General features: G+C 43.6%; 1 protein-coding gene across 1 annotated transcript in view; it reads right to left on the bottom strand.

Moving 5' to 3' along the window:
* ptprn2 (protein tyrosine phosphatase receptor type N2) overlaps positions 1 to 24,700 on the bottom strand; it is a 127,066-nt gene that overhangs the window by 69,493 nt on the left and 32,873 nt on the right. The window contains exons 4-10 of the mRNA XM_086151060.1: positions 22,752 to 22,942; positions 19,236 to 19,665; positions 18,818 to 19,114; positions 18,523 to 18,563; positions 17,764 to 18,194; positions 14,485 to 14,571; positions 8,820 to 8,899 (exon numbers count right to left, since the gene is read on the bottom strand). Coding sequence (XP_086007186.1) covers positions 8,820 to 8,899; positions 14,485 to 14,571; positions 17,764 to 18,194; positions 18,523 to 18,563; positions 18,818 to 19,114; positions 19,236 to 19,665; positions 22,752 to 22,942 — 1,557 coding nt within the window. The remainder of the gene's footprint in view (positions 1 to 8,819; positions 8,900 to 14,484; positions 14,572 to 17,763; positions 18,195 to 18,522; positions 18,564 to 18,817; positions 19,115 to 19,235; positions 19,666 to 22,751; positions 22,943 to 24,700) is intronic.

The raw sequence follows: 24,700 nt of genomic DNA, 5'->3' as shown, positions 1-24,700 counted from the left end.
TGTTAACCTCCTTCACACTCAGCAGAGTAACACCACCGAGCACAAACACTGATAAAGAATTACTGCATTTGAATGTGCACGGAGTACAAAATATCAAAGTGCAAATGCCAATGTAAATACATTTCGTCAATTCCGAGCGAAAGGATTTTTATTTTATTTATTTATTTGTAACGGTTTGTAATGAACTTATCTCTATCTAAACTGCGCTTGAGAGGTTGCGACAGGCTCGGGTCTACAGCCCGGGTTGCCATGGTGACGAAGTGATAGTCATTTGCGAGGAGGAAAAATGCCAGGTTGAACCTGACGCCGCCCCACGAACCCACTAATCCCACTTCATTGGAAAGGCCCCCCGTTCTTGTCTCTCTTCTTATCACTCTAGTTTGAACACTTCACTGGAATACTGAGTGCATGTTTCTGACACTGCCAGTCAGATATTAAAACTATTCTATTGCTCAATTAAAGAAGTAATTCATCACCTACTGTTTCCAGGTCCTTCCAACACCTAGACATCACCAAACAATACGTTAATAACATTAACCGTCTTTTATTGCAAAGCTAAGCGTGTCGTCTAAATCTGAATAGTTACAACTTGTCAAGGGAAAGATGTATATCTATATACTGTAGACTAGAATTGAAAGAATGTTTTTTCTAAGAATAAAACATAACAAAAACAGTATGTATTTGACAAACACAGTTCATTCACTTCTATTCATTCATTCATTATCTGTTTAGGTTATTCTACATTTAAGGTTGCTGAACTTCATCCCAGCATTGGCCATCACAGGGCTGCGTATAGAGACATACAACCATTCACACTCACACTGCCTTCAATAAACCTCCTACATTTTCCTGTCGGCCTCAAACCGGGACAATCTTACTGTGAGACGGAGGAGCTAACCGCTGCACCAACATGCCACCCATCTGTATCATATCACAGATCCATCAAGCAGCTGTTAATGTAGCGCCTTTCCAAACTTCAGGGAGTTGTCTATCACTAGACGAATGTAGACCGGCAGTAAACATCCGATTAACTTCCACCAGTAAATATCGCAGTAAAGCGTCGTATGAGAAAACAAAACAAAATTAAACACATTCCCACTTTTTTAAGATTTTTGGCCGGTACCAGCCCAGGGTTCATGTTTTAACACACTCCACGTTTAACCGCATTACTGTATCCATTTCTCTGCGTTCACTCCGAACGATGCATATTCAATTTTTGTTTACAAGCTCGGGGTCTCTCCGATTGCTCTGTTGTTCCAATTTGCGTTGCATCTCAGCACCTATTCATTAATCTCCTTCCATTTGCTGATAGCTTCGTTTCGTCCACTAGAAATCGCTTTCAATTATTCATGCCTATTTTCCACAAATACCTTGGAGATGGAATTAGCAAACAAACAATGCCAGGCGACACTAATCCTCTTCTACAGCAAAGATCCTTTAATGCACTGGAGATCTGGCCGGCTGTTGACAGGCACCTGTTACTGTCTTTAGCTGCTTCGCAACAGTAATGTTGACACAGTAAATATGTTTACAGGAGCAGTGCAGTTCTGACCCTACACCGAGTTACAGCGGAGATAATACTGAGGCGGAGGGAAGAGGAGCAACGAAGAGCAGGAGTGCACAGAGAAAGAGCTATGAAGCAGGAGAGCATGACTGACAAGGATAAACAGGATAAAAGGGAGTTTAAGACACAGCTCCCCGAATCATTCTTGGCTTCCGCAACACGAAAGAAACGTTTCCACAAGACAACTGCTGTGTAAGACGAGCACGACATAACGGTGACCGCTGAAAGCTCCGTCTCTGGGCTGGAGACAAGGTTAAAAAAACTCTGGTTTCCAAATACAATAGGGACCCGCGAGAGCTTTTTTTCTCCTTCTCCTTTTTTTTTTTTTTTTTTTTTAAAGATTTACTTAATTTAAGAAATTTTCCTATTCTTTTTGCCTGGAGAAGAGTTGCAGAAGCAAAAAAAAAAAAAAAAGAGCCTGATGTGGACAGAAAGTCCAAATAAAAAGTCTTAGGTGGTTTGCAGTGACTCACACAACTTGGGTTATTGAACGCCCTGCAGTGGGCATGCAGCGACATGTGCAGAGTAAATGAACGGTGGTTTACCTATTTTAACAGACAGCAGACGGTGCCGGGATCAACAATGCATAAACATTAAGGAGGACAGAGGAGTGAGATGCGTCAAAACATATAAGCATCATCATGCATGTGTGTGTAAACGTGTGTGTGTGTGTGTGTGTGCCCTCTAGCAGACGGGAAGTTGATGCAAGGGAGCCTGGCAGGGTACTACTGAGACTGAAAGGAAGATAGTGAGACTGGAGATTTGAGAGCTGGGTTTGTAGCTGAATGACACACATACACAGCCAGGGGCAATGGAGGAGAAGAAACTGAGGAAGACTTTGATCACTGAACTGAGCACATTCGAGCACTCAACCAGAGAGGCCAGTTGCTGATGAGGAGGAGAGACTGCCCTGGGAGAGAGAGGGGAAGAGGGAGGTTGGTGGGGGGGGGGTTGTTTTATGACCTCTATGTTCATTGATACAGATGTTAAAGCAAGAACAGACAATCAGTTTCTCACACAGATGCAGCAAAGTTGTGCGCGCATGTGTGTGTGTGTGTGTGTGTGAGAAAGGTTATATATTTCTCAAACCTGTGCAAACAAAACCAATTTCATTCCAGCCGCATGAGCACGAGCGCGCCGAAAACACAGTTCAGAAAAAAATCTAATTCGCATTTCTTGTTTTTAGCCTCTGGCGGCATCGTGATGGCGGACGGTAAATATTACAATGGCAGTCTCAGACGCAGATGCACACCTGTGTCACACTGGAACCCCCACTGCTTATATTACCATTACAAACGTGGTATGTCCGAAAACAGGCAGCTGTATGGATCGGGAGTCGTCCTCCACGCCTGGGATGCATGTGGATAAACCATTGTGCTGTTTGTGAAGAGAGCAGGTAATTATCATTGGCATTTTGACAAGTGTTTGCCAGAGTGAAGGTCAACTCTGTCTGCGTGGGAGATCTATGCTAATCTGCTCAGCTGGAAAAGACTACCACTCACCACTCAAATGGTACCTTGCACCATTATGCAGCCGCAGTTACTGTGTTTTCACTTTAGATCTGTGTGCCAGGGGTGTGTGTGTGTGTGTGTGTGTGCATGTATGTGTGTGCTTGCAAATGTAGCGGCAGAAGACAGACTAAACCTGTCTGTCTGAACCCACTGTGGCAGACAGACAGCTGCAATGACATTGAGACAAGAAATAAAACCTTCTGTATTTATGCATTTGCTTACATTGTGTGTATTTTTTATATCTGATCCAAAAGTGTAAAGGTCTCGCCTCTTAGGTTTTAACAGTCTTTCATTGTGTAATGGGATTTTCTTATGCTGCCCCAACTTCATCATTATCCCAATGTGTGTGTGCGTGTGTGTGAGTGAGTGAGAAACATGGGGGAAGACATTGTCTGCATCTGTGTTTCTGCACGTCTCCCTAGGGTGACAGCCGTGTGTCAGGGTCTCTGCTCTCTGCTCCAGATGGCCCAGCCAGTTGCTCTAAGGGTCCCCTGGCTCCCAGCACTCATTGACCAAGGCCGGGGTTCTCACGGCCCCAGGGCCCGTAGACTCATTGCTGTAGCCTGGCCTCTGGGGCCTTTGGGGCCTCTGAGGGGCTCCAAGGTCGCCCGGGCGTGACAGCTAAGACAATGGGAGTATCCTCGCCCGGCTCCCACTCGCCATCCACCAGCCCTTCTTAACACACACGCTGACGTTTGACCATCCTTGACCACGGTCGGCCAGCAGTCATCAGACATCAAGTTTTTGTGAGACTTCACCCGGGGAAGCCAGCCAATGACACGCCTTCAGCAGATTACTAACAAAGGGAGGCCGAATAAAACCATTAGAGCGCAAACACGCAGCAAATACAGAGGATGACTATCAATAAACTTCTGCATCAATGTTGCGTCACGGTGGATCGTTACCCTCCACCGACTATAATATGTCACTCCGGACCTCGGTGGCGCCGGGGGGTCACCGGGCAGTATTCAGAGTGTGAGCTGCTTTCCATTCGTTTCCATTCCATTCTTGTGTCAGAAGCGGAGGTAATTTGTTGACGCGCCGATTGAATTGTTTTCTCTTGCTTGAAGGAAGTGATTGTTTTTGTGTCACGGGCGAAATGAAGGCCAGTCGGACGCATTTTCTCTTTTTGTCGGTTTTAATTGTGTTCATTATTTCCGCGTCCTGCGTTGTTACGCGAGCGCCCTTGGATGTAGTGGCTCTAAACTCATTGGCCAAAAACCCAGCGCGTCCAGTAAGCCTACTCCGAAGGTGTCTGAATTCTTAAATTAAATGTGACTTCCTACTTTTGTCAATCTCGGCTGTGCTTTTTCTGGAGAAAAAAAATTTGACTTGGTGACCAAAGGCCCTGGGCTGCTTCTGAAACAGGCCACAACATGTCTTGTCAAAATCACATGCAGTGTTTGGAGCCGATCAGCTCTGATGGCCGCAGCACAGTGGACGCTCAGTGCTGCTGCCTTTAGTGGGTTCCAGCAGTTACCGCGTGGAAAAGAAAATTTGGCAGACCTACTGATGGCGGATAACATGTTAAGAAACCAAACTGAGATTAAGAGAAAAGCGAGGAGGCAAAAAGTTGTTTTTTAACAGTTAGGCTGCCACTTCATCAAATATTGAATAACTCATTTTCTTGGCACAATATGAACACAGCTGCAAAAGAAAAAGGGGAAAAAAAACAAAAAAAAAAAACAAAACTAAACTAAATCACACAAACACATAGGCGCGCACATTTCCGCACACACACAAACACAGACACACAGAATGCCTTGTAGTTTTGATAAAGCAGCAGCTTTCTCTTTTGTTTTGCAGCCGAGCAGGGATTAGGCAGTGCGGGTCTTTGTCCTGCGGTTTTCCAGTTGAGCAGAACACAAGAGCCTCTACCTCCACTAATACAGTCAGACCTCCCAGCAGGCCTTTCACCACACAGCCGCTAAGAACCTGCTGCCCAAAAGATGCTTTTCAATGAGTTATCAAATCTCCTCTATACTGTCCATGCCTTTCAACCAAGTCTCTTTGTCTATTCTTTTCAATGGAGCATTGAACACATCAAATAGAACTGATGGGCAGATAGATGGACAGCAGAATGTAGCGAAGCTGTATTAACCTCCTTCAGAGGCAGCAGAGTACAGTCAAGGTAATGGCATTGGACGTTTACATTAACACGGAATGCTGTCGCATTTGGAAATGAATGCATTATTTATTATGAAATCTTAAATGCGGAAATGTAGGGTAAATACATTTAAACGTCCGGTGAATTCAATTGTCAAGCCATTAGCAATGGTTATTAAGAATTATGTAAGGAAGCAGAGGCAACGAAAACTCTCAGGGCAAACATTTGCTCCACCTTCGTAAATTGAAAATGGATTGTAATTGGATTTTTGGCTGCTGGTGGAAACTGGAGCTCTGAAAACGTATACGTCTTAGTGACTCTGGTTTTTTTTGGCATCGCATTTTATGCACATATTTATAGTTCTTGTTTGAAAATGAATCACCACATAAGGACCACTATACTCGCTAATACTTCTCAGCAGACTTCCTGGAAGTCATGCAAGTCTGCAACACGCAACTGCTTTCAGTTTAACTACCTCTGGTGACCAGCAGGGGGCAGCTCTGCATGTTGAGAGGAAAAAAAGGGAATAAGATCATTGTACTGAGGTGAATTTGAAGATAATTCTCAATTGATACACCTTGTCGTCCCAGTCTTCTCCGATGTAAACTATGGTCCGACTACATGATAAAGTAGGTGATGCTTTATGGCGTGGGTAGCGTGCGCTTTACAAGTTGCATTCGCAGAAGGAAAAAAAAAGATCCACAAGCCAGTGGTTGATGTCATGGTAAAAAAAACAAAAAAAAAAAAAAACAGTTTATCACCTATTCAATAAAACAGTTAATTAAATATAATGACACTAAGTAAACCTGAGAATAATGAATGCCTTCAGCTTTTCCTAAAAGACACATCTACAGAGCATACAATTTACTATTCCTGCAAATCCAAAAATATACGTGTCAAACAGTAAGAAGACAGTTTATATTTTCATATTACAATATGATGGCATAGCTTTGAGACTCAACAAGTAGCCACAGCTGGAGGATTTTTTTCTGTTGGTGCGCTGCAGCCTTCTGAAGTTTTTAGTCTTTTTTTTTTCGTTTCACGTTTTTGCCGGCTGTAAATTCACGCTGTGCAGACTCCCAACGGCAGGTTCAGCGCAGAATGCAGCAGGGGTTTTGATGAGTTCATTAGGAGGCCATGTCATTTATGCACAGTCACACATAAGGCAAAGGTCACCCAGGATTACCCAGGTGGCCGCTGCATGTGGGTGTCAGTTTGATTTTCAGATTCCTCTTAAATCATGCTGTTGCCACACAACGTAGAAACCACTTTGAAAGCGACATGCCGTTGCCATATCGCATTGAACTCAACGTCATGCAGATTCTTGGAGCGCTGATGCAACCGTAAAGGATTTCAACACCGAAAAAGGATAACTAACAGTGTCTGCTCTGTTCGTCTGGCTTCGTTTTTAATAATGGGTGGGGGTTGGGGGGGGGGGCACCACTCCACTTCACACTGGGATGGAAGTAAAAGGGGGAGTGAGGTGGGGGGGCGCCGGGGGAGGGACGGTGGAGATAAAGCTCCAGTTGGATTTGATCTAAGGTCAGTGAGGGCACACATGTTGCCTCAAAGACACCGGACTAAACCCGTCTGTTATCTCGTTTTTACATTTTTAATTCTTTCAATCGACCGCGGAGAACAATAAGCATGATGCAGGCTGGGCGCAAGTGGCTTGATAAGCTCCCTTCTCTCTGCTTTTACAAATCACTATTCAGGAGGCCCGGATTCATAATTCATGAAGTTGGGTCAGGCAGACCGTCATGTTGACTTAACATTTGGTCTGACATTTCAGCCTCGCTCACGCCTTTCATTAGCGCTCGCCACATGCCACCTCATCTAAGTCAGTCACACTGGAAAGGAGGAAAATGTAGAAAACAGAAGAACGTGCTGCTATGATACAGTATAATCATTTTACCTTGCACAGGAGGCAAATACAATATTTGCTCATTTTGTCAATCAAACATTGCAAAAGTGATATGATGCTGAGGGTTAAATCTGGATACACACTTTTATCCCATAAATGCATATTCACAAAAACCAACACTTGTACAAATACACAAAAAAAAACAAAAAACACCTGAGCCGCCCGGCCCCGGCCCTTCTTGCTGTATATCTGCATCATCAGCCGTCATCCGGCAAACCCCTAATAGGAAACGAGTCGGTGCCAAAAAATTGTCACCGCGCCGAAAAACCCGAGCAGCCGCGCATTTCAGCCAATAACAACACTGCCGTGTTGATTCCAGTGGTGTGATATCGGATGATATTGAGTGCCGCGACTATTGCCGTGCTGCTCAAAGTCATTTCCGACCAAAGCAAGGACACGGACACACAACTGACACACAAACAGCGACACGGGACAGATCTGGGTACAGACAATATGCACAGTGGGAGCGGTGCCTATGCACGGTGACAACCTCTTTTCTGATAGTGACAGCTCTCCATCAGTCAAACAAGTGCATACATGTATCAGCACACACACGCACACACACAGGAGTACACTAACACTGATTGACTAGGGCAAACCTGTTTCAACCTGTCAGCCCGTTTGACAAAATAGAAGACCAAATCGAGTGCCCTGTACACTGTGTATGAACATGTGTGTGAGTGTGTGTGTGTGTGCAGAGAGGGGAGGTGTGCACACTGGACCCATCATCTCGGTAATTGATGGTCATCTGTCATCGCAGTGTGTTGATAATCTTCCGAGGAGCCAAGGTTTGTCTGTACAAGATGAACACCACCCTTACTACTGTATCTGGAGAGAGTAATCTGTGTTCTCATTTACCGAAGCGCGGACGATGACAGAGTGGTCCGGCTTGGAAAAACCAAGAGAATCTCAAAAAGGCCGTCAACATGATCTGTAGTCGGGCTTCCATTCGCCTTATCCTCAGGCACATTTTTAACTTGTGCATAATAACAATAAAAATTAAAAGTCTTGACACAGAAATGGTAATTTTTGAACATCAGCTGTTCAAAGAAATAAAGAATGTGACATTTTTCTGATAATAATAATGATTAAAAAAAAAAGATTCAGATAAAAATCCAACATGAATTAATATGCTTTATTCAAATGTTTGATAAGGATTGACTTATGAAAGAAAAAACAATTCTATCCAGAGGTAGACACACTGAATGCACTGGAGGCTTATTTGAACCAGCCAAAACACTTTTTTTTTTTTTTTTTCAAAAATGTAATTACTATATTTATCTTTTGGATCAGTTACGGATAAATTGGGCTATTTTTCTTACAACACTCCCAACACCTACTTTAAGGACACCCACGGTCACTGAAACAATGAGCGTTTCACTCTCATGAGGCGGTGGGGCTGTTGTCTCATCACTAAGATGCTAGCTGGCTTCTGCTATGCACCAGCAGAAATAAGTTATCTTGAAATCGCAGCAGACAAACACCCAATGTAAAACTAATCAGGAAAGCTGTGGATTGGCCAGCGGAGTGCAGGGGAATGTTGATGCTACATGCTACCCGGCGCTGTGCAGGTTAATTTCTAGGTAGGGTAGGGTTTTACGCAAGACCTGCTATCTACAGGGAGAGAGATGAGGGGCCGAATCTTACTTCGGGATACTCCTCCATGGAAAATGCAGCTATTGCAATACAGGAGTTTACAGAAGCCGCTCTTACCTGCAACTTGAACCAGGTCGGCTGTGGTCACATTCTTGAGGTTAGCGCCGACCCTGAAAGTCACCGCAGGACCCAGGACACTGCGGACGAGAGGTAGATAGATGGCTGTATATCAGTTGTCACTTTTGTTTGTTTTTATATTCATTCATTATCTATACCGCTTATCCTGCACTAAGGGTTGCCGCGCCGGAAGCTATCCTAGTGGACTGCATGGCGCATGCGGTTTGAACACTCGTTCTTGGAACTGATCATTCCTTCGCCTGTTGAAGAGCCATTGAGCAAGACACCCAACCTCTTCTTTATGAGGGGTGGCTCAGAGGGCTAGAGCGGTCGTCCTTGAAACCGAACATTTCTGGTTTGATTCCCACATTCTAAGTGTTGTTGAGCAACAAACGGAACACCTAGTGCTGCTCCTTAGCTGCCTTCAGCTCACAGTTCATCCATGATGAACCGTGCAGTGGTCAAATTTAGCTGATGTTGTGCTGTACGTAGAACTAAATGTGACAATAATGGTATTTCTCCTTTCTATCCTTGCTTTTAAAAGGGAGGGTTCACCCTGGACTGATGGCTAGTTGACAATTTAGGGTCTCCAATGATCTTCCTCCATGTTTTTGGACTGTGAGACGAACCCCACGCAAACTCCGAACAGAAATTGAACCAGTGACTTTCTTGCTGTGAGGCGGAAGCGCCAAACACTCCGCCGCTGCGCTCCATGCAAAAATATATAAATATAACAAGCTGTGTACACTCCCTTTGTTTTGTGCACTTCTCCTTGGCCCAGTCAGGTGTGTCCCTGAGAAGCCGACTAAACGTTTGAGCTCCCCGAGGTCTGGCACAAAATAAAAATTTTAAACCCTCTGTCAGAGCTTCTGGCAGTGGTCAGGGGGGAAAAAAAAAGAAAGGAACAAGAAAAATGCCTGGTCTATTTCAAAGTGATGGGCAAAGAAGAAATGAAATAAGTAAGAAACATAGTCCACGGGGGGACCGCCAACAAGTCAACAATTAGAATGCTACACCCCACAAACTATTAAGGAATGGTCGGCTGATCTGGGAAAAGTCTCGCACTTTGTTTTCAGATGTAACTTCAGTTTCCCCCAATCGGACGATTAGAACAATCCTCACAGCTGGATATGGCAAGGTCCCTTTCTTCTTGTGTATCTCAGAAATAGAAATGAATGCTGATGTTTGTTGAGGGGTCAGAGTAAAGAAATGCACAATTAAGGGGGATCTGAGACAAAAGTCAAACAGACCCGGGGAGGATCGGAACTGGGCCGAGCTTATCCGAGGGGCATTTGGACATCTGCATCATATCAAGCCCGGAATTTCGTATTTAAACAAAAATACGTTAATTTGGGAGCCATCTTGGTGAGATTACCCATCCAACCAGTTTTGATTGTCATCTTACCGATTCACTGAATTGCTTGTGATTTTTTTTCTTGTTTTTTGAATCACTATGCTTTATTTACGCGACAGAATTGCTAATACACTTCAAAAGTACAGTCATACGGTTGAAGAATCTAAACTTGGTTGTGTAACTGACATTTACAGTAATTCGTTATCTTTGACAAACAACCGTTCAGCCTCGCATTCACACATCTGTGAAACGTCAGGTCTCCAATGAACCTCATGGATGTTATTGGATTGTTGGAAGGAAACCGAGAACCCAGGCGGAACCCCACGCGGACCCGGGGTGAACATGGAGACTCCACAAATTTCTTGCCCGAATCCAACCAGGGACCTTCTCACTATGAAGAGGAGGCGCTGATTTCTGAAATTACATCACATTTCAGTCATTTGGGAGAATCTTAACTAAAGCGACTTACATTGCTGATGCCGGAATCAACCCAGGACCTCATACATGCGAAGCATGCGCTCTACCACTGAGCTACATACGACTGCTGTGCCACTGTGCAGCACATGAACGAACACAATGATGCAAACAACAAAATTATACAATTGCACAAATCCACAGCTTGCCTTTTGATATTTCTACTCAATTTGTCACAAAAAAGGCTGAGCCCAAAGGTGACGGACCAGCCAACAAGCATGTCGAAAACTTAGTAACTAGATACATTATGTTCTGTTTGCTCCAGCAGCCTTCACATTGGCGAAGCTAATACCTTTTATTACGACTAAGTCTTTCCAGAGACCAAAAGTCGTTAAAAGAAAATATTGCAGAAATGCTACCGCAGATTGAAACCTGAATTCTCGTGTCACGTGCGGGCTCCAATGCCTCACCACTTGGTTTGTGAGAAACATCGTGGTCGTCCAAACAGCCGATGCACGCGACGGAGCACAATGGAGATATAGGAGTTAACCCATCTGACATGGAAAATCAACACGTATTGATCGGCATTGGCGTTGTGTCCTGTCTGAGAGTGTAGACAAAAAGAAAATGTTTCACGGACACGTGTTTATTTATTCTTACTTCCTTACCAATTCAGATACCAAGAAATAAAACAAGGCTGTCTTTCAACTGTTTTGCAAATGACAAATTATTGTCTCTAACGTTGGGAATACTGTTCGCTTGGGTGTGCACACTTTTCAGGTGATTTACTGGTGTGTGACTCAACTCTCTCCGTGGTCGAGTCTGACTACAGTAAGCAGAGAAATGTTTCTCACGGGAAATGCACTTAGCAACGCTAAACTACAAAAAAGGAGAAAGAAGCACAATGCAAAATGGATCACCTGCACCTCAGATCAAACACACACAAATATAAGAATCTTTTGAAAAAAAAAAAAATCTGGAACACAGTGAATCAGAGCCCCACAATTACAAAGCACAGATATGAACGGGATAAACGTCACACTGCAAACTCTTCATAAAGTCTACCTGCGAGATCTTTCACCAGCTTCAGAATCGCTACCATCTCCAGTGCATACGCTTAATTTGTAAATATAGTCGTAAGTTATTTTACAGGTTCGGATCTGCTGTGTGATGCTTTAGGATACATGGGAAAATATTCAGCCCCCCCCTTGTTATTTCCCTCTCACTGAGAATAATATCCGCATGCATCTTTAGCAGGCGGCTCCTTTCCTGCATGCTTGTGAACTCATATATTTGAAAGAGCAATGTAACATTTCTCTTTAGTACGGCACAGCGTTGACAATTTTACTCGGCATAGGTTCATTTCCAGTCTTACAAGTAAATTTTACTTACTTGCATACAAAAACGTGACTCACGTACTGGTCGGCATGCTCTTTTTTTCATAAATTGCTTAGAAACTTATTTAAGGCTATAGAATTACAGATAGATGGTGGCCAATTGCCACGCAAAGCGAGCTGAGACACAAACTTTTTTTTCTAAAAATCTCTAAGCTAGCGAGTCATTACAATGCATAATCATATCGTATTTTGGAAGGTTTACATCGTTTTTTTTTTTGTTTTTTTTTCAGTGTTCTGCTGCCAGACTGCAAGGCAGAGGCACATTCATCAGAGTTCTCCGACCCCGGACCCACTCACCGCTCTGCCTGCTGCAGAGGTGGGGGCTCTTGCTGGGCCAGCAGCGATATATAAGCCAATGCCACCAGACAGACGGACCCTTTGGCGTGAACTCTCTTTGTCTCTCTCTCTCTCTCTCTCTCTCTCTCTCTCACACACACACACACACACACGTGTGTGGATACACCCGGGGCTCTAAACAAAAGCTGTCTCTCTCCAATGCCTTCACCTGGGCCGTGTTTGCTTTTGTAAATGTCAATATTTCCACAATCTTTAGCCCTGCCTTCATTCTCTCAGGCCGGAGATCTTGATGCATCTCAAATTGAAGTGACATGATTTTTTTTTTCTCACCCCCCCAACCTCACTCTATTTAAATATACTCAGAAAAACACAACCACAGTTGGGAGATGAAGTAAAGGTTGATAAGCTATCTAGAGGACTTCAGCCCCTCTCCTGTGTTATCGGATGTGTAAGCTTGGACTTCATATTGGCTCTGTTGGTGGGACATGATTAGTGTGTGTCTGTGTGTGTCTGTGTGTGTATGTGTGTGCAGCCCCTGCTGATGGGATACTGGCAGTGAGTGCCTGGCTGTCTGCATAGACAGTGTGTATCCCACCCCCCCTAGTGGCTGCACCAGGCAAAGCACTTACGTCATCGCTAACACGACTCACACCATCCCCAGCCAATCATTAGTCAAACCCACTCTTTAAAAATCCAATATTTTGTGCTGATTATTGTGGTGCCAGATCTGACCATCCCTAAAATTTGAGCAAGTTTCCCTCCCCATCGCCTTCCCTCCCTGCCTATTGTCATATTTGAGTATCTCCTCTCACATCCTCCTATCAGGGCTCATCAGAGTGTGGGAGAAAGAGTGGCCCGCAGCAGGGCGGTGTGCTCTGACCCGGCTCTCATACTCCAGCCGACTCATATTCAGACGCGGGCTTTCAAACACTCACCTGCCGCGCGGCAAGAGGCACAATGAACCTGCGTCATGTCTTCCATCTCGGCTATTTCTACATGAATGAGCTTTCATTACTTTGTAAAAGGGAAAAGAAGGGGGATAAATAAACCTGACAAAGAGGATATTTTCTTTGCTTATTCCTCCCATAGTGTCCTGTTGGCAATACGACGCAGCTCTTACACTGGCTTAACGGCTTTAATTCACACGATGACGGATATCTGAATGATTGCACGGCGCTGTAACGTTAGCGGCTATTCATCAGCATCTAGTGGCCGCATTCATCATTATGTGCATTAGCATCAGAGTTGATTGTATGATATGAAATGACAGGTGTAATAACAAGATTAACTCAATCAGTGCCAGCAGGACGGCTCACTGCGGCGTTCCCGCTTCTTCAAAAACGCAACTGGGGAGTTTGAATTGAAAGACGGAGAGCAGACTCTCTCCTTGGCTGACTTTGAGGTCACGGTGAGAATACTCAATGTTGAGCACTGGATACGGAATACAGTGTGACAGTTTTACCCTCCCGCTACCTTTTATCTGAGCTACAATGCTCTGTAACTACAGTGCGGTGCCGCTGAACACTACAGTGCATTGACTTTGGTGTTCCTGCAGCGGGTGTTACTGAACCACCCAGACTCCACTTTTCCTGCCGGAGCATCTTGAAAGGCTTGTCAGATCTGAGGTGAACACATCGCCTTTGCTTCCTACATGGTCTGACACCCGATGTACAGCAAACCACAGTATTAGCACAAATCGGCCCGGGTTCAAGGACAGTTCGCCCGCTCATTAATATATTAACTACCTCCTGCTGGACTACATTCTCTATTTGCGGCTCGCTATCCTCTGCACATCTCCCCCGCTTTCCTTTCTTCCTCTCTCTCGCTTTGCTTCTAAATGAGAGTCGGTTGATGGCTTAACTGCTCCCCCTTTCAGAGGGTGGATGGCGACAGCAGTGGAGAGCCAGTCTTTTGAATACAATGGAGACATCAGTACGGGTCTGGAGGTAATTAGGCCTGTTTTCTTTCTCTGCGAAAAGTCAAACGGGCCGAAACTTCCAAAAAACAACAGCCTATGGTTGTTGGCGTATTCATAAAAACGGCATTCTTGCGATGTCCTTTTCAACCAAACTCAATGCTTCCAGGAGATCTCCAGTTCATGTCCCTGAAACACGGCTAGTTATTCTCCGTTATGAGCGCAGCCTGTAACAAATGTGTGTACATCTGTATTTCTGACGACGTAGCGTGTGCAGAATGTACATACGAAAGCTGGCTCAGGTCCGCCACATGGAGGTCCAGCTGCTGCGTGAGTCGCTCCATCAAGTCCAAGCCCTGGTCATTGGTGAGGGAGCTGTGAGGAATACAAAGACATCCCGTCGTCACTTTTTTTTTTTTTTTTTTTTTTTTTTGGAAGCACGGGTCCAAAGCGGAGACGCGAGGCTGCTCGGCTGTTAAAACGATATATTTTTAGGGAGTTACCGACACAATTCATGCCCGCGAACGGGTCATTGAGCACACAAAAGGTTGGGTGGTCCGAACGGGCGTACGGCACAGGTGTACGTGCACGCAGGACATGCACGAGACCAACAAACACATGAACAGTGCCAAGGGAGAAAAGGGATCAGCTGCCTCTTCAGGCTTGGTAAATCACCTGCTTTTTTTTTTCCAAGCAATGAGACAAACAATAAGGTGCAAATGGAACCTGCATGAGGTGTAATGGCTGTATCATGGAAGCGCCTCTCTCTCCTGTACCTCCCCTCATCTTTGTCTTTCTTCGTCTACCTTCACTTTCTTTCCTGTCACATGCGTGCCGGCGTATAGAGAAACATGATAACACAAAGTACACAAACTCACGCACGCGCCCTCACGGCGAGATGAGAATAATAAGGTGCAAATGGAATGGAGGTGAAGTGTAATGGTGGTCTGATAAAGCCATGCCTCATCTCGGCTCAGTCCGCGGCTGCTCTCTCACTCAGAGAGCAAATCGCCAAGGAAATAGACCAAACAAAAGCAATCTGTGGGCCAACGCGCTGGATAGGAGAAATGAGAAGGGCACACACACACGCGCGCACACAAACACACACACACACACACACACACACACACACAGAAAGCTACTTTATTGCTGACGGTTTAACCTGCAAACATCGACTGCCGATTGATTGCGAGGCGACAGGCGCCCAAAAAGCGCGGAACAAAACGAGACGCTAAAAAGAGTTTTAAAAGTCCTTGAATTAAAGTGCTGTAATAATTAGCGAAAAATATGTCACTAAGAATTTTGGAGAATTTAGTAGAATGCCTGTGTTGGACCCCCCCCTCCCAGTGAAGCAAGCATCACTGGTTAATCTCCCTCCATCGATGTGAGAGGAGGTGGCCCTTTTTTCTCTGTTTTTTTTTTTTTTTTTTTTTCTTCAAGGGTTTTGGAAGTTAAAAGATTTGCCAAAGCGATTCCAGTCACGTTTGTATCCCTCTGCGGTAATTCCACCAACTGGAGAGCTCCAGTAGTGACTGGGTTGTTGATGCTAGCACTTTCTCCCTTGGGTTTCTCTCTGTCTCTTTCTCTTCTATCCATACCTTTCACTTCTCCCTTCACATACCACCCCTCCTTTTTCTTATTCCCCAAACCACACACAACCACCGCCACAATGTCAGGAGCTGTCAGATAAGCAGGTTTGCGTAGCCTCACTGCGGGGTGTGAAGGAGCTGGGAATAACAACCATGCAATCATGAGGCTGCAGCCAATGCAGACACCTCTATATGCCATCTATAGGTGTCTGTTAGCTGCACCTGGTAGACGGATTTGGAGGAAAACGAAGATTTCATTCAGCTGGGCTTTTTCTTTCCCTGGATCATTCCCACCTATATAGTGTTTTTACATGTGAATGTGATTTTCTCCGAGTGGCAATAAAGCGACAAAGAATGTTCATCGAGTTTGTTGAGCAGGTGAAGGACAAGCAAACCACGTCTGCCTTGGTAACGCCATAAAGGGATTTGAGAGAAGGTCACGGGTGAAGGTACATTAGTTGGGAACTGCTGGTCACAAGATAATTCGGTGTCTCTTCCTGTCAAAGTATCATCATTAAATTCACCATACGGCATGGTGATTAATCACACTGAAGAGTTTTTTTTTTTTTATCCTGCCAATATTAATCAAGTGTATCTCGGGATACAGGGTGTCTTTCTGTATCATTTGCCATAAAAAAAATGACCCTTTACAAAGAGAGCACAAAGCAACTGAACAAAGTGGAAATATTATTGATGTGTTACGGGGCGCAAAATGTCACTGCTTTGAGACAGGTCAAAGTGTGACAAGTGGTGAGAATAGCAATACACGATAACACCAAGCTATGATCCGGTTGATAATTAGCACTTAACGGCTAGAAAATTGACTGTGCGTGGCTGCCGCTGTTAGTGTTTCATATACTTGTAGATTCTTGGGGCGACGCCGATATCGCCTAGAACATCGACCGAGTCAGAGTCCGTTAAATCTACATTTGTACGGTCGAGAACCAACTACTGGACCTCACAGGGACCATATGTACCCGTATGAGGGGCCAGAACAAATAGTTTGGGGGTTCTGCCTTTTGCTGTGACTTTGCCATTGACATTCAATAATAATAGACAGGTTGGGCCACCATCAGCACAAAATTGTAAGAGGACATTTTTTAAATCTTAGTTTAAGGTATTATCTCAAGAACACAGTAGAGCGCTGTGTATGAGGAGAAAACCAAGATGGTACAAATATGTAGGAACCACTTTGGTGACAAGCCATTGTACTCCTAAAGGTTTGAGTAACTGATTTGTGGTGATATCTAACGTAAAGCTGTCTTCTCTCTGTCCCATACATAACAGGAATGAAAGGGACTTTTTGGGGCTCACAAAGCTAGAGAATACTATTGAAAAAACGAAAAAAAAAACAACAACCCGAAAGAAATGTCTCCTTCCAGAAATCAGAAGGATAAGCCGTAGAAGTCATCATGGAAATTGCACAGCTGTCTCTTTGAGGAACATTTGTGGCGTAAAAAGCTCTTTTCATGGCATGGTTGGAGTAGGGGTTTCATAAGGGTCGACTGAGTTTTGATTTTTGTTGTTGAACCCAGCAAGGTTTTCCAAAAAGCTATCAGGGAGGTTGGTTAACTGCCATATTATAGATTTTGTATAGGATCATGGAGACCCACTGATTCACCTGATTATGCGCTGAGGCCCGTCTATGGATGTGAAACAATATACCACAAATTGACACTGATGTAATAAAAATAATAATAATAATAATAACAATTTATCCTTTGTTAATCCCCATGGGGAAATTAATTCTCTGCAATTAACCCATCATGGATGAACCATGAGCAGTAGGCTGCCGCCCACCAGCGCCAGGGGAGCAGTTAGGGGTTCATTGTCTTGCTCAACAACACTTCGACACACAAGGAGAAGCCGGGATTTGAACTAGGAATATTCCAAAGCTCTACCTCCCGTGCCGCATCGCACGCACAATCTGTCCAATTCTCTCAATCTAACCCCCCCCCCCTATCTCGTTCATACTCACTCTGAGCCGGTTATGATGTAGCCAAAGTGTCTGTCCTTTCCCCTGCTGGAAAACTCTTTCACTCCAACATGAACAAGCTGGGTTTTGATCCTCATGTCCTTCTTCTCTGGATCCTGGAGCTGCTTTTGCACATCCGGGGCCTGCATCCCCCGCATCAGCTTCTCAATGTCCGAGTCCACCTGTTCGTCAGGCCCCCCGGCATTGCCGGTCAGACGCATGGTGGAGCCGTCCCTCCCGGGCACAGGTGCGCTTTTCTCCTCCCAGCTCTGGAGCACGGGGACCTGGCCCTGCATTGTTCGGCTCTGAACGCTCTCCAGTCCGACCATTCTTTGGGGCTCGCCAGGGGCCTGTGAGACACTCTGATGCACAGGAACGTCACCAAAAGGCTCCAGGTTGAGGTAGTCGAGTAGCTTTGAGAAAAAGGCTGCATGCTGCGATAAATAAAACATTGTTTATTTGTAACAATAGTGGACTGTGAATCCAAATATTTAAATCAACATAATATAAAAAACATTACCCGCTACATTAAATTGTTTTGCATGGTAACATATTATTTTATTTGAATTAGTGAGAATGTTAAGCATCATTCAGGATGCTTTCTGCGCTTTAACAGATTAAAATCCCCCCCAACTGACTTGTCATTTGATAGTGAATCAGCAAAACCATAAAGCCCCTTCTGTTTGCAGAAACACAGTTTGTCAGGAGTTTGTTTCGATATCCCTCACATCAGTTTGTCGGCTACAGGACAGAAACGCTCACCTTGTCAACAGGCTCTTTGCCTGCGTCGTCCGCTTGTTGGCCTGCAAACACACACAATGCGCCAGAGCATTCTGTGAGTCTAAACATATTTAGTGTACAACCAATGTTATTTGCATGTAAACATTATCATATTTTTACATTTACACAAATGTCTACATTCATTCATTCGTTATTTGTTACGTGAGGCGGAAGAGCTAATCTCTTCTCCATCACGCCACCCCAAACCTCCACGAGCAAGTGTAAAGTTATCATAAATTTAGAAAGATGTTGCGATTTCACCGGACGAGGGCCGTACCTTTCAGCGGCCATCTTAGTTTTTCCTTCTCCTTAAGATTCTGCTCTTTGTCTGATTTCTGGTTCTTGTCTTGACTTAGCGCAGTGCTAGCCAGTGGCTGTCTGCTATCCTCTGTGACCCCGTTCAAGTCAGTGTCACCTGCTCCTGGCTGGGACTCAGACACCGGCTGCTTCATGTCCACCTCCTGCAGAGCTCCGGTGATGACCTCAGACAGATGTTCCAGGTCTTTGCCAATCAGAGAGTCCACGTTGATGCTGTGCCTTCCCAGCTGGTTCACCAAACTCTGGATGAATCGCCCTGGACAGAAAGGCAACGAGAATGACGAGCCCAACACAACGACGTTAGATTATAGCAAAAAAAATATTGCACAAAAAAATTAAAAGTTGAGTGAGCGGACGATCGGGAAGGTGGAGCTTACCGTCCATACCGGTCAGATGCTCCTTTGGACTTATTTGGTCGGAGCCAGTTTTGAACAACAGTCTATCCAGATTAGAGGTTTTGGAGCCGAACGGCTTCTGAGAACGCTCTCCGGCTTGCTCGTCCGGAGCCGGACGGACGTAGTTGAGATACTGTAGCTTCCCTTTGGGCCACAGAGCCTCGCTTCCAGGGGGGTCCCTCTGGACCCCTGGTTCTCCTCCAAGAAGCTGCTCCACATGGTTGGAAAGGAGCTTGTTTGTGCGGGTGGTGCTCAGCTTGGGGTGCCTGCCCTCGCCGCTATGAGAGAAGACTTTGGTGACAGGAGGTTGACCGGCTCCTTTCTGAAGACTGTAAATGGTGGTCTCCTTCCAGCCCTGCTTGGATTTCGACCGTCCGGGCTCAAAATTGTTATCAACCAGGAGTTCTTCATTCTGGGGCGAGGTAGCACAATTCCTCATGTCAAACATCTTGAGGCTAAACCAACAAAAGTCATATGATGAATCTTCACCCCACCTTCAGCTGTAAACCCCCACCCTCGAGAACATTTGATGGGTTGTGCGTTGTTGTGACAGGCTTTAGCATGAAAAGAAAAGCAAGCCGGGCTCAACTAGACAGGACAGGATATGAATAAGGATTCCCGATCAAAGACAACTGCCCTTGGAAATTGCATTATGGAAATCACAGATGAGATAATGTCACTCAAAGAGTAATTTCATGTCTTTCTGCAATGCCCAACAAACTTTAAAAGCACATCCTCTCTGTCAGAGAAGTAACGGGAGTGGCTTATCAGAAACCATAGAATTATCAGTCAGGTTATTTCAAACTTAGCTGTGTGCAATTTCATTTTTGACGCGTGACAAACTGTGTTTCATTAACATCATACAGCTCCAGTACACAGACATTTAGAGGAGTTTGGACTCAAGACGCACCAGTTTAATCAGTTTCCTGGTTCCGGATCAAATTCCGACTCGTTCAGAAACACATCTCTTTAAATTCTTCGTGCTCCTCCAACTCCCATTGATCACAAAATAGAGTCATCCAGGTGAAAAGTAAATAACAGCGGCAAGTGAATGTCAACACTGCTAACACCTTAGATCTTTCAAACAGGACAGCCATGCCAGCTTACCTGACATTAATGACATTGCACACTTAATGTGATTTGCATTCATTAAAAATACTGTCAATCAGTTCTGTTCTCAAAACATTACATTAAAAACCCTTAATTAAAAATAAAGAACAGCGTTTGTGAATTATTTTTGGCAGTTTCAATGAATGCAGCCTCGCGACCCACCTCGGCGGGAGGACGCCGCACGTCTGTCGAAATTGTTTTTGGAGAATGTTTTGTTCTCACACCTAGGCGGCTCATTTCGCAGGTACGACGCTATCTGTTATCAAAACGTCATTTATTAACGTGGGCTAAAAAGCGTGAATGGCGCTAGCTTGTGTTGTTCGTGGCCGCAGATACTACCTGTCTTGCCTTTGCACAGGTCCACGTTTCCCAGTACGTGTACTTTAACGCTACACCATCACCGTGTACTAAAACTAGCCCGAAGTGTGTGACTGTTTTCTTCTGTTTGCAAGGGGAGGTTCTGTAACAGCATATCTGACGCACTGGAGCAGCGGGATTTTCAATGCGACCGCTAAAATAATACACATTTCGCCCCTTGGTGCCATTTTCTGTCCTTCAAATCTATATGGAGAAAATGTCATTCTCATTCAGTTAAACATACTGAGAGGCCAAGATGGGCACTCGGGGGTGAGGGGTGGAGGGGGCAAGGGGGTCTTTGCCATTCATGCTAACCATGTTTGACTTTTTCCATCACACAACCCAACAAAAGAGCTCATCTCATCAATAAGGAAGGTCCTGAACTCTTCAACTTTGCATTATGGCTGCATTGACATAGCAGCGGGGAGTAGCTTGGCAATGAAGGGCGCCGAGCACATTCCAAACAAAGATGGGGTCCCACCCTAAATATGAGGACTGAATTATGTTAAAAGGTGATGGGGGCGGCTTTATGTTTAAGGGTCTTCGCCCAGCATGAGCGCGGAGATGACGGAGTGGAAGACAATAGCGGTATATAGGGATGAGAGGGGAACCCCCGACATATTGACTCGTTTCCAAAAGGAAGAGGCGCTTCTATGATTCCTGAAAATGAGCCGTTCCTTTGTTTACTTGGTGGGGTGAGTCAGTGTTTCAAGCCTTCATCTTTCGTTGCCGTTGCCTACATAACTTTATGGAAAAGGGAAAAATACCAAATCATTCCACTAGATTGAATTATAAATGTTATCAAACTGCTCATGAACAACATGAATATTGCAGAATATGTGCGGCGACAAGCTCCGACAAGACACGACTGTTTTTATTTTTCAGTCCATCTGACTAAAAAAATACACAGGAAAATGGATTTTAAAACAATGGCTGCAAAAGAGGGACTCTCATATGAACCTTTATGAAAAGAATTCTGCCACGTTCCATTAAACATATCTAGATACACACACATATATGCAGGACTGTCTCAGAAAATTAGAATATTGTGATAAAGTTCTTTATCTTCTGTAATGCAATTATAAAAACAAAAATGTCATACATTCTGGATTCATTACAAATCAGCTGAAATATTGCAAGCCTTTATTATTTTAATATTGCTGATTATGGCATACATCTTAAGAAAACTCAAACATCTCAAAATATTAGAATATCATGAAAAAGTAATTTTTGTTTTTTTAATTACATTACAGAAGATAAAGAACATTATCACAATATTCTAATTATCTGAGACAGTCCTGTATATGTTTCTATTTATATATATACATAAATACACACACACACACACACACACACACACACACACACACAAACATATATAAAAAAAGTATATGAATGAAATATGAGAAAATATATGAATATATATATATATATATATATATATATATATATTATGCTTCCAGTTGCAGGTTTGAATTCTGTTAATTATTCTTATCAGTACATTTTCTGACTTTTTTATTAAATTTAGGAAATGTTAGGAGCTTCATGAAAAATAGGTATAATAACATTGATAGTATCTTTTAATGTGCAGGGATTTTGTGTGACTGCTGATAAAAGTGACGGCTATTAGCTTTGGCAGATGAGTGCGCTCTCTGGAGTGCATTTTTTGCCGAATTCTTAATACGATCATTATTCAAGCATTATTTTTCTAATTTAGTTGGCCGAGGTTGAGCTGGTTCTTAACACTGGATATACAATTAGAAAGCTCAGTCTGTCAGTAATCAATCTCGGGTTTTGTCCCCTAGATAGCACAATAATGAATTGAAGATATTGTATTTAGATGTTGTATATTACTTCTGCACTTTAATATCTTTGTTTTTAAAATAAGATGTAACCTCTATTGAAATTCTGTTGAGTGACTGTGTTAGAAACTTAGAGGGAAGAATTATCCCGCAAAGGAACGGGGAAAGGAGCCTGTCGGCAGACATTTTCCCTAAATTGACACATCCTTGTTGTTCCGGCTCCCTGTACCTTGGACTTTGGCAGAAACCGTAGACCTGTCAGGTACTGCTGCAGGTTCCTGCTCAGTTTCCGGTCCCTAAGGTTGCTGTAGGATGCCAGGGGGCTGCCTGCCACGCTGGGACGGCGAAGGGGGACGCTCCTCTGTTTGGAGAGCTCTCTGGAGATGACCTGCTGGGTGAGGTCATCTCGCCATGTTAAACCTGCACAAAAAGAATCAGAAGGTTGCTCTGTGCTCTGTGTACTGAGAAGATGCTTTTCAGTCATTCATTGTTGGAGCCTATCCCAACTGTCATTGGGCAAGAGGTGGTCACCAGCCAATCACAAGGCCACATATAGAGTCATGCAATTATTCACCCTTTCATTCACACATCCCGGGCTATTAAGGGTCTCCAATGAACCTCCGCATGTTTTTTTGGACCGAGGGAGGAAAACGGAGAAACCAAGTGAACTCATGCAGACACGGGAGGATTGAACCAGGGGCTTTTTTGCTGTGACGTGGAACAGCTACGCACTGCCCTCTTGCATGATTCATTTGAACAACAACAAAAAAAAAACTCAACAAGCTGAACATCCATAACTAACGATCCAAACTAATGGTGCTGTTTAGTAATTTGGCTTGAAAACCAGTGATAGGATGAGCCCATTACAATAAGTCTTTGTGAAAAACAAAGCCTGGGAAAAAAAATCGTGGCAGAGCTTGGATTCTATTAAATTGCACAGATGTGGATTCTGAAGTGGACAATAGATTCACAGGGAATCAAGATAAGTGATTCCCTGTCACAGGGAAACCCAGTACATACTACTTAGGTGTCGTTTTGCGCCTCGATTATCTACAAAACATCTGGAACAGAAATTGGTGCCCTTGTGCAATGTGTAGGTTAATACAATAATTATGAGGTTTTCTTTTCTTAGAATTAGAAAGTATCCCATTTGACCACCTGAATAAGGAGAATGTGATATAAATTGACTAATTGCAAAAAAAAAACAAAAAAAAACAAAGAAATTAAAAAAAACTTGATTTACTGTGCTGGTGACAAAGTACATTCTTCAGTTGATACTTTGATATAAAAAAAAAAAAAATCATAATTTTCCTTGAAGTGTTTCGCATAAGGCATCTTCGATATATATATATATATATATATATATATATATATATATATATATATATGGATGTTTTATATATTTTTTTTCACCTGAATAAAGAGAATGAGGATGAATAAGGAATAAGGATATATGAATAAGGATAAGGATATATCCTGAATAAGGATATATTTTTATATATTTTTACATATATATATATATTTCATATATATATTTATATTATATATATATTATATATTTATCATGGAATACACTGCGCTCGTAAATAAAAGATTCACGGAATCAGCGATAGTCATTTTCACTGAAAAAGAGTCCTTGTAAGAGCCGATAAACCACCTTTAACTGCAACTTCCAAGGAGATGCTTAGAGATTCAGCGGACGTTCCCCCTTGCAGCGGTGTGTTGTAAAATACGCCTCCGCCACTGAAATCAGACAGTGGGCATGATGGAGGAACTTGTATGATGAGAAGCTGTTGATGCTTCAGGAATGGAGAGATGCTGAAATAACTATTAAAGAACAGGAACTGCATAAAACGGAGGCTCCCAGGACAAACATCTGAACTTCAGCCCAGGTTTATTTGCTGTGTGTTCTCGTTGAGCATCAAAACCTCTTGCCAAAAGGCACTTTCCAGGACTGGGTGACTTTCTGTTTCCCCTACCACTGCAGTTTATTTCTGCATAATGTACTGTGTGGTGCAAAAAGACAAAGCTAATGTTACATCAAACCTTGAATCAGATCGCATTTAGATTGTGAACATTTCCATCAGCGAAGGCGCTGCTTCCTGTCTTCAGTCCACTAATGAAATTTATAAATAACAGGTCTCATTATATTAGTCCTGAAACTAATATAATATCATG

This window comes from Fistularia commersonii, chromosome 8, assembly GCF_037954325.1.
Source record: "Fistularia commersonii isolate RoL2024-O1a breed Wild chromosome 8, RoL_Fcom_v1.0, whole genome shotgun sequence".
NCBI lineage: Eukaryota > Metazoa > Chordata > Actinopteri > Syngnathiformes > Fistulariidae > Fistularia > Fistularia commersonii.
The sequence above is the reverse complement of the archived record's forward strand: the minus strand, read 5'-3'. Positions and strand labels throughout refer to the sequence as shown.